Source organism: Scyliorhinus torazame, chromosome 10 (assembly GCF_047496885.1).
Source record: "Scyliorhinus torazame isolate Kashiwa2021f chromosome 10, sScyTor2.1, whole genome shotgun sequence".
NCBI lineage: Eukaryota > Metazoa > Chordata > Chondrichthyes > Carcharhiniformes > Scyliorhinidae > Scyliorhinus > Scyliorhinus torazame.
In genome coordinates this window covers 151,200,471-151,211,546 of record NC_092716.1, presented here as the reverse complement: position 1 = coordinate 151,211,546, position 11,076 = coordinate 151,200,471, and the positions used below count along the sequence as shown (strand labels likewise).

The window sequence follows — 11,076 nt, the reverse complement described above, 5'->3', positions numbered from 1 at the left end:
ATTTTACCAAATGTGGCATCGAGGAGAACTGAACTCATGGAAATCAGGGGCATAACTCCTCACTGGTTGGAGACATATCTAGCACAAAGAAAGACGTTTGACATTGTTGGTGGTCAATCATCTCAGTTCCAAGGTATTGTTGCAGGAATGCCTCAGGGTAGTGTCCTTGACCCAGCCACCTTTAACTGCTTCATCAATTACCTTCCCTCCATCAGCCATGATCGTTTAAATGGCGGAGCAGGCTCGAAGGGGCTCCTGTTCCTATCTTCTATGTAAAAGGTCAGAAGTTCACTGATGATTGCAGTTTTCTGTACAGTTTACAACTCCTTACGTACTAAATTATCCATTATCCACATATTGTACATTATCCTGGAGCAGAGGGGCAGTGAATAGTCAATCAGCGCACAGAAGACATGTCTAGGTTTGATACGATGGTAAGTGCTCTTGAAAAATACTTTGGTTCAAAGCAAAGTATGATGATGGAATGATATTTATGACACCAGAGATGACAGGAAAATGGGAGGCCCATAAAACAATATGTGGCAGCTTTGTGGCAGTTGGCTCCTCTGTGACTTTTGGCGCAGCAGGGACCAGAGAGCTGCCAGCCAATCAGATCGGGACAGGAAACTCTGCCATCTTAAAAATCCTGGCCATGGCTTCCTTGGAAAAATGAGCAAGAGAGAATGTGAAATTCAGCTCTGTCCCAAACCCCTGTCCATTGAACTTCCCCTCTCCTGAGAGGAAACTGTTTCTTCAGCTACATGTTGCAAGAACTAAAAACAGTGCAATTGGAGAAATAACACCAGGGAAAGAACAAACAATGAATTGCATACTTCAAACTGAGGAACCAATAAACATTTATTAGATTTTTCTGTAAATTTATATAACACCAAAAATACAGCACAAAGTGAAATAATCCCATTTTGTGTCACTTTCCTTCAATTATACAAAGGATGCAAGATTGTACATGAGGGCCCCAACAGCAATTTGACAAAGTACAACAGTATACAAAAGATCAGAAAATCTTCCATATAAAATGGTGAAGATAAAATTGTTTATCTGCATGTGGGTCTTGACAAAGGAAGTCAGCTATAACTATGTGTGTAACTCTCAATCTCATTCAGTGCTCCCCACTCTGCCATGCTGACCATTTCTGCAGGCAGAAAGTGAAATGTAAACCCATCTGGCCATCACAGTTGGCCAATGCTGAGACATCACAGTCACAGAAAATGGGAGTCCACTCATTGGTATTGGAGAAAAATGGAGTTTGGAGATGAAGGAAGGCTAGGAGCCGAAGGGATGGGTGAAGAGGTGGAGGGAGGGAGAAGGGAAATTGGCAGGGATCGCGGAACTGAGTTTCTGTGGGATGGTCCTGGAATATTGATGGAATCCATAAGACGTCAGAGCTTAAGTTGGCCATTCGGCCCATCGAGTCTGCTCTGCCATTCGATAAGATCATGACTGATCTGATATGATCACCCTAAACTCTACTTTCCCGCCTTATCGCCATAATCCTTACTGATTACAAATCTGTCTGTCTCAGCCTTGAACATACTTACCGACCCAGCCTTTACAGTTCTCCACAGTGAAGAATTCCACAGATTCACTACCCTTTGAAAGAAGAAATTCCTTCTCATCTCTGTCTTAAATGGACAACTAGCTACTCTGAAATCATGGCCTCTGGTCCTAGACTCTCCCACAAGAGGAACCATCCTCTCAGCATCTACCCTGTCAAGCCCCCTGAGAATCCTATATGTCTCAATCAGGTCGCCTCTCATTCTTCTAAACTCCAATGAGTACAGGCCCATCAGAAGATGATGTAAATTGTGTTGCAGTGGAGATTTTTACTGGATGTGCCTTTTAGAAAGTGGATTAGCCAACTTTTGGTCTTTACTGCATTTGCCCTTAAATAGGGTGGATTACTCTTTTATTGTCACACTGATTATCGTCATATTTGCCCCTCAGAGAATGTTTACTGTAGCACTGCTTATTGACATATTTACCTCTCAGATGGAGTTCATTGTAACGATGATGTTATCCTTCAGGGTATTTATTGGAATACTGATCTTACAGGATTAATCTCCCAATGAGTGTTTTTGGCAATACTGAGAGAACTGTCAAAATGGTAGATTACAGGAAAGATGTTACTATAATCTTGTTTATTGCAATATTGGCTGCTCGGTCCACCTACTGTATTCACCCAGAGAAGGTGGATTACGCGTCCTACTTTTGATTTTGATACTTTTTGGCGAGTGGATCATTTTTTCTGGATTTACCCATCAGAGGGTGAATTACTCCCACTCTGAGTTTGACATTTTTATCCCTGGGTTTGGGCAATGAATCTAGTCCTGATGTTTCTGTTCATGCTGACCATTGTGTGTGGGCTACACACTGATCTCCATATCACCCCAGTTTGTGTGATTGCTTCCATTGTGCTTTTAGCTGATGGGAAATCCCGTGGGCTGTGCTTAAGGTAGGATCAGAAGGCCATAGTCCTTTATTGTAGAATAGAGCAATCCAATATAAGTCTAAGTGACACAATAGAGGATGGTTTACACACATGGGTAGAATCCAAGATTGGCTATCCAAAAGAAAATCACTCCATGGTCAGTCGGTGTGATCCCAGGCACTGTGATTGATTCAATGGAAAGCGAAGGATTAACTCTGCTAATTATTTGAATGGGATGAGATACATGTTACACTCAGAGCTGACGTCCTCTGAAAGTACCACGCTTGCTGTTTAAGGTATTACCATGTCACTTATGTGCACAACATTCACCATGGTTACGTACCAACTGTAAAGTTACGATTTACCCGGCTGTTCCACACACCTAAGCTGGCCGCACACAAACACACACCAGTAAATCAGGGTTGATTTGCAAACAAAACAGCAAAGTATTTACACTGCAACGGCCATAAAGGAAAAATATGACAACTGCAAGGAAAAAATGCCCACCCGACCTTCTCCCTACAGAAATATCTCCACCAAGGGCAGTTTATGTCTCACAGGGGACAAAATTCATCAGGACAGTCCCTGCGTGTTAACCCTCTCCCCCTATCAGAACTCATACTGTGCTTATACTGGCCTGAAATAGAAAACTTACATTTGCACAGAACTCATTATAACCACTGGACATCTCAAAGCACTTACCAGCCAATGAAGTACTTTTGAAGTGCAGTCATTGTTATAATGTTACGTGACGGGGGAGGCTTGAAACTCTTTATCCTGCAGCTATTGGTCTGAGCTGGGATTGGGGAGGCTGGAGCCCGAATTTCCTGCAGTTACTGGTCTGAGCTGGGTTCAGCAAAACCTGGAGCCTGTCTGTCCTGCCGCTACTGGTCCAAACTGGGTTCACAGAGGAGCCTGGAGCCTGTCTCTCCTGCAGCTACTGGTCTGAGCTGGGTTCAGCAAAACCTGGAGCCTGCCTGTCCTACCGCTACTGGTCCAAACTGGGTTCACAGAGGAGCCTGGAGCCTGTCTCTCCTGCAGCTACTGGTCTGAGCTGGGTTCAGCAAAACCTGGAGCCTGCCTGTCCTGCCGCTACTGGTCCAAACTGGGTTCACAGAGGAGCCTGGAGCCTGTCTCTCCTGCAGCTACTGGTCTGAGCTGGGTTCAGCAAAACCTGGAGCCTGTCTGCCCTGCAGCTACTGGTGGGTTCAGTAGAACCTGGAGCCAGTCTGAATTGAGTTTGGGGGGAGCCAGAAGTCTGTCTGTTCTGCTGTGAGCAAGGTAACTAACACACGAGTGCCCAGCTTGTCTCTCCCCACTTTAATGTTAACTTTTCGAACGCTGGCCATGTCTTGAGTGACCAAACTCATCTCAAAGAAGAAGCCTGGAGATAAACCACGCTGGGGTGGAAGTGGCGGGGTGGGGATTATTCAAGTAAAACTGTCTCCATTAATAATTTCTCACCAACATTTCAGAGATGGTGGCTGAGGAGGGGTGAATAGCCAGATTGACCAACCAGCAGGGCTCACCCGTCACAGGGCAGAGGGGTTTGCTGTCTGGGGGAGCGAGGGGTGCTCGAGTGCATCCCCCCCCCGCCCCCCCCCCCCCCCCCCCGTGGATGTGTGGGAGAGAGCTGGTGTTGGGTGGTTGGAGGTTGGGAGTTCCGTGATAAAACATTCAGGAATATATCCCACCATAGTCAGTGAACTTGGTTCTATGGAAACAGTTAAATAGGTGAACTGGCGATCCTGGGGTTCCCTTGCTCCGTGAGAAGGCTTACTCCGAGTCTGGCACATGACTGACGTTGCATTGCACCCCATGCAGTACCAAACAGATTCAGGTCGGGCCAAAGCCACCAGATTTATATGACGACATGAGTGAATTCTTCACTGGAGCAATAACTATAGCTGCTGCGTTAATGCCCCTTTTAATTGGGATACATCAGTGCATCAGTTTAGGGGCTAAACAGGATGGGTTGCTCTCCACTAACCACTTAAAGTTACGAAGGGGATTGAAGAAAGAAAGAGACTGGGCCAACCTCCTTACAATAACTCTGAGTCACACCGTTCTATCGCCTTCAAGCTTGTCACAGCAGCAGAGAGGCACAAACCAACTTGGGGATGTGATCTGAGGAAATGTATCATTTTTTTTTCTTTATTAATTTATGGGGATGTGGCATCACTGGCTAGGCCAGCATTTGTTGCCAATCGTAATTGGCCTTGATGAGGTGGTGATGAGCCACCTTCTTGAATCGCTGTTGTCCATGTGGTGTAGGTGCAGTCACAGTGCTGGTATTCCAGTGACTGAAGGAATGGCGATATATTTCCAAGTCAGGATGGTGTGAGACTTGGCGGGGAACAGAGTCAAATCTGAAGGAGCGATGGCAATGCTTCGCCGAGCCATCTCATTGCATCAAGGTTGCTGATCATGTCTAAAACAATTCCAAGTCCAAGTTTATTTTAAAGCAAATATTAGACTTGTATGTTGGCATGTACTGTCGACACAGGCTGTACATCGGAACTCCATTGCCACCCAGCACTGAGGCACCTTTCTGAGTTTTATCACTTACAGGGAGTACAAAAAAAAAACCAATGCCTTTAGAACTGGCCACAACAATTATCAGCTTCTAGTTTATTTGGTGAAGAAAATTAGAGAAAGGCATATTCTACTTTCAAAGGTTATGGAATTAAAGGTTGCCATGGTAACTGAGGTAGCACTGTCCTGTTATCCAGACATTTTGCTGTAGATTTGATTTTATAGGTAGAATCTCCCTGATCTTCTCTTTGTTAATTAAGGAAAAGTCAGGCCTGCAAACCAAGGAGTGAGCCATGTGCACCTTAAACGCAGAAGTGGAAGAACCTGCAGCTAGGGATTGAGATCGCCATGTTCATTCAACAAGGCCCAGGTCAGCATTCCAATCATTTGCAGCAAATCTTTCCAAACTTGTACCTCTTTTCTAAAAGACAGTGAGACATCACTGAGGACAGTGCTTCAGAGTGGATGGTTCCCCGAGTGCTACATGCCCCATCTTTACAGGGTGGTATTACCCTACATCCAGGCTGTTACTGATCTCCAAATATTCTCCCTCCTGCCCCAAATGGGGGTATGAATGTATATCAACTAATCCCTGGCAAGCTGCACCAATCACCCACCTGGCAGCTACCCCAAGCTGACAACATCATTCAAGACGAGATGGTGGGTGGCACGGGGTGCGTGGCAGCTGTGTCGCACCTAAACTGCCCATGTGGATGGTGGCACTTTTCAATTGCTGGATATGGAGGCAGTGGGAAGAGAACGCCCGGCATGAGCTGATGACCCTTTCTTCCTCCATTCCCTTGAATCCTGTTCAGCAGTTATTCCAATCACCTCACAACCCCACACGGTCAGCTCTTCTGACTCCCCAGTGCACTGCATTTCTCAGTCAGTTATCGGTTTTTAATCACAAATAAGAAAACAAACTCTACACCCGCGAAGTTTAGCTATCAAAAACTCTTTTAGGCATCTGGAAAGCTGATGTTAAGAGTTATGTAAGCATATAAAAGTTATGCCAAAAAGTAAGAACAATTAACACCCAGTGTTGCCCGATTGTTTCATAGTAATATGTGCACTACATTTCATGCAAGGTTTACATTAGACACAAGTGTACAAGACTTAATAACAGTCCACAGTAATACAACAGCTCAAGGAGACATTCTGTGAAAATAGAAAACCAGTTAACACCAAACAACAAAGATCCAACTGGATCCTTAAAAAGCCATTTGCTTCAAGGATTGATACCTGGAAACATATTCCAATGACTCATTTCATCTGTGAAATTTCTCAGCAGAGGGTTTTAGCACTGATTGTACAGATTGTAAAATGTTCTTCTTACCTGTCACATATGATGAACAATACTGTTTAAAAAAAAAATCACAACCCACCCCCAGCGCATGAGGGTACCTTTCAGTTAACCAGGACAGTGTGTGTTGGGTTCTGTGATCCTTGCATTTATATTTGCCAAAGATTAGGGGATGACATTCTAGAGACATATACCCTCTCTCACTGTTTCATATTTAAATAGCTCCCTGCCCTCTCCCAGGACGTAGGCAATTGTGTTGCACTGCAGTGAATTTTGCAAAGATTTCGACATAAGGTTGTGCTTGTCCATTGTGCTGAAGTGAAGACCAGTCTCTGAGGACGGGATCATGCAGAGACAATTATTTAATGCTCTTTTAGCCAGTAGCAGATGCAGGCGACCGATAGGTCCCAGCAGCAGTGGCACCTTAACCATCCATTGGATCCAATGCCAGATTGGCTGCCGTGTAGTTACAAGGGGTCAGGGGTCAAGTGGGACAGGGCAAAAGATTCACCTCTGTTATTAGCTCTTCAGACCTGGCAAGTTAAGTCATTCTTGAGCTGAACAGGAAGGCAGTGCTTCCAGTGTTCCAGTAGCAGGGCGGCTTTGTTGATTCTAGCCAGGCTATGTAAATTAATATAGTATGAATTATTTATGTATTTGAACAGGATTTGTAACTAATATTGGCTCAGTAAAGCATTTTTAATCCTGGTGATATTTGGGCTCATCTGAGAGCTTCCATCTCAATTTACAAATTTTGGGTGATGCCCTGATACTGAAACAGCTTGCTGATATTCAAAGGTGCCTTTTAACCTCAGCAGCTCCCCCCCCCCCACCAACTACAGCCACTTGGCCATATGATTGGCCCTCATCAGCCTGGCATCTGGGCTCTGTCCGCAGGATTATAGAGGTCATCGAGCATGGGAAGCATAATTGGGTCAATATAGAAAATAAAAAATATCCAAGTAAAGAACAACCTTTAAGATTGCTCCCTCTGCTGGAATGTTTAATTCTATCCATCTCCCTCACCCCGGGTCCCTGAAATAGCCATGCTGGTGTAGAATATTCAAAACAATATGTCCACAACCTTCTAACAAGCTGGATTTGAAATGGAAAGGGGAGACCTTCCATTCAAAATCTGCAGGGGTTGTCAGGTGGAATCGGACTGATACTGGGCTAGCACCGTTTATAATGCACCCCACCACCCCACTGACAAGCAGTCAACCAGGAGAGTGACTGTGCCGGTGGGCCTAGGTCTGTGAGGTACCTCCATGACCTTGCTTGTTGAATGTCCCTGTTGGTCTTGCCTGTTAGCCTTGCATGTTGGTCAATGCTGATAGCTTGCTGCACATTTCCCAGAACATGCTGTGTTATTTGGGCACTACCCATCACACCATGTGACAAGTTCTGCTCAGAGGCCACTTCTGACTTCAAGGGAGGTGGGATGAGGGGAAGTACATGACATCATTGCTGGACTAATGCACTTGTGGATTTTACTAATGGCTGTAACGTGCATAAAGCCAGACCATGTCCCTGAGAATGGCCAATCCCAAGTAGTTAGGCCAAAAACTGTGCTTAATAGTAACACTAACTGTACGACTTGGCAAAATCCAACATGGTAGATAGAGAGCTCAAAGCCCAGGATGTGCAGTCAAGGCGATACAATTAGCCTGCCCTGCCAAGTGAGCATGAACTGAACAACCCACACAATTCTCAATTGGGTCAAAGGCTGGGGGAATAATAGGGAAAAGGTTTTACAACCCGGATGTGGATTGGCTGCAATTCTTGTGCTTCGATTGGTGGATTTAGTTTTACCAATGGGGCTGCACATTCACTCCCTCCTCTTTGTTACTTGACTGTTTGGAAATCTGAAAAGTACTACACAGTAACTGGTAAAACCCGAGCTAAATCCACTTCCCCAGCGCAAGTATTTACTATTCGGACCTTATGCTAACCACATTTAGATAAAAGAAAAAACAAAATGGATTTTGATGTGTTATTGTTTTGTTGCCTGTCGGATGAATGATTTCAGCAGAGGTGAGTTTCGGAGGGAGGGGTGTGCTCATGGGTGATAGAACTGGGTGTCCCTCTCTCCTCAGCTCTCCTGATTCCATGGCTCCTCCTCGACAATTGTGTAGTCGGCAGCTGTGCCATTCTTGGCCATGGTCACCTGGAAGTAATTAGGAGGGAAATCTAACTCAAGGGAGCAAGGCACTTGTGAAAGAAGAGAAATATAGGAATCAAGAGAGTGAGAATAAACTCAAGATGCATGCTGACACCCCATTACCTATTATACATTCAACCAGCATTGGGGCCTGCTAAACTAGAAATGTCACAAACCTCCTCAGTGCAAAACTTTAACCTTTGGGTAACAGTGTACCAGTGGTGATAGTGGATCAGTCAGTCACACATCAAACATCTGCCTCAGTTTTTAGTTAGGAATAAAAATTGGGAATCATGTATAACAGGTGGTTGAATTCATTTCAACAATATCACACTATTGCCCAAACTCAAAATGATCCATCATATGATAAGGTTATCTCTCTGTTAATCTTTGCTTCAAAACTTTTTAAAAAACTCATATCCACTTCTGTTTGTTAACCCCATGTTTTGCTTGAGGCCGGGATTCAGGCCTCTACTCGCAGACACACATGTCAAACCTCTAATGATGCTTGCCTATGTCCAACATGGGGCAGAGGAGCCTACAACCCAGGCAGTACAGCCCTGTTGATTTCCCTTGCTTCCTGTCGTTTTAATCACCCAGGAGTAACACAGACTGCAACTGGATGCAGTTGTACTTGAAAGTAGACTCCAAACTCTGGTGTTGGTTCAATATGCTTTATTGAACTTGTTAAGCAGTGCACACAGTTCACTGTGTGTTTGACATTCTACTAATCTAAGCATGCTTACTATAACTAACTAGACCAGACTAGCTCTGAGCCACGTGTTGAAGGTGCTAACTGATATGTACACCCTGACTGTCACTCCAGTTGTTACCAGTGGAAAGAGGCAGAGTGTTGATGCCTCGTGTGTTTTATAGTGGGAGACCACCTTCTAGTGTTCTGCCTGGTGATTGGTTGTGTTCTGTCCTGTGTGTTGATTGGCTGTACTGGGTGTCTGTCACTGCCTGTCTGTATCTCGTTGTGTGCACGAGTGCATATCATGACACTTCCTTGGAAGTCACACCCTCTAGCTGGTGCAAGCAAGATGAAGAACAGGGCTCATTAAAATGAGCCTGCTCTCTCTCAAACTGTACCTGCAACTGTGAAGCATTTTCTTTGAGCATGTTAAAAATTCAAACACATAAATTTGACTATTTTGCCTAAATAAGGTTGCACACACAAATTTCCAGCCCAATGCAAAACAAAACTAATTTCATGAACTGATTTCAGTTCAGGCATTATGTTCCCTCAGGTCAGTTATATCCATACATTGTCAAGACCAAATATACCAGGTCATATTCCTGTCCCTACTGTATAGTGATTGCTGCCTTAGTTTAATGTTTGCTGAAAACTAAGTGGCTCTTTGGTAAATTGTGCATCCCTTCTATCTGAGCATGGTCAGCTAGGTAGTATTGATGTTAACGGTGACAGGAAGATTTGTGTGGTTCTGGTAGTATTGAAGTGTGCTAGTCAATGTTGAAGTAGTGAGACTACCATAAACCCAGTGTTTGAAGGAGCATCATCCAGATATTGTTGATTGTTTATATAAAAAGATTTGGTTTCTTCAACAGTATGTCAATTTTGATTCAATTGTGGGTAAATGGAGGACTGGAAGGTATTATATTAGGTGGTCTCCTTGTAAGCCAATGATATTTCTGTGAGGAATTAAGGACTGAAAATAGGCTGATTGGATCTTCTGAAAATCAAACTGCTTCCAGAGAAGGTGAAGTTAAATGTTTGTGTTCTCGAGGACTTGCTGCCTGAATGGAGTAGACTGTTGCATTTATGTAGCACCTTTTATACTCAAGACATCTCAAAGTGCTGTACAGCATAGTAAGGTCCTACAAATAGCAATGACCAAATCATCTGTTTTCGTGTGTTGGCTGAGGGATAAATTTAAGATAAGACATTTGGGATTCCCCTGTTTTTTTCCAACAATTCTGTATGATTTTTTAGTGTCACTTAAGTGGAAAATTAGGGCCTTGGTTTAACATCTCACTTGAAGGACTACCTCCGACCGTGCAGCCCTCCCTCAGTACTACACTGGAGTGTCGGCCTAGATTATGCACTCATGTCTCTGGACTTAAATTTGAATCTATGACCTTCTGACTGAAGAGACAGCTGAACCACCACTCACACTTTGATAAGAAACAAAATCTTTAACTCAAAGTGCATTCAGCAGAGCAGTAAAATTACAGCATAAGATGATCCAAATCCCATCTTGAGATTTGTCATCGGAATTAGCCTTATAAGGTTGGGTTACACATATTAATATCAATCTTCTATTTTAGGAGGGGGTGGGGTAGGGTGTGTGGAACATACATCCTCTCAGTCACCATAAAATTGATTGCTTGCAAGGGCAAATTGAGCCGAAGTGGATTTGAGTTTTTTTTGTAAAATAAAAATGCTTTTTGTTCCTTTTGGCTGAATGTGAGGTTTAAAGTCTCACCCTGTTCCTCCTTCATTGAGCTCTGAAGCTCAGTCTAGTGAAGGAGATCTGGCAAAGACGCTGGGATGCTCAACCCTCCCCCTCCTCAGCACATGCAGAGGAACCCCAAGAAACAGAAACAGCAAAGGTGTCACAGGGGAAAATATTCATCAGTACACAGAAAAAGTCAACGATGAGATGA

General features: G+C 44.1%; 1 protein-coding gene across 2 annotated transcripts in view; it reads right to left on the bottom strand.

Moving 5' to 3' along the window:
• Nucleotides 1–840: 840 nt before the first annotated feature.
• The window catches only part of LOC140430971 (excitatory amino acid transporter 2-like), a 643,482-nt gene continuing 633,246 nt past the window's right edge, over nucleotides 841–11,076 (bottom strand). For both annotated transcript variants that reach the window (XM_072518822.1, XM_072518821.1), the window contains one exon: nucleotides 841–8,454. In XM_072518822.1, coding sequence (XP_072374923.1) covers nucleotides 8,380–8,454 — 75 coding nt within the window. In that variant the 3' untranslated portion in view covers nucleotides 841–8,379. The remainder of the gene's footprint in view (nucleotides 8,455–11,076) is intronic.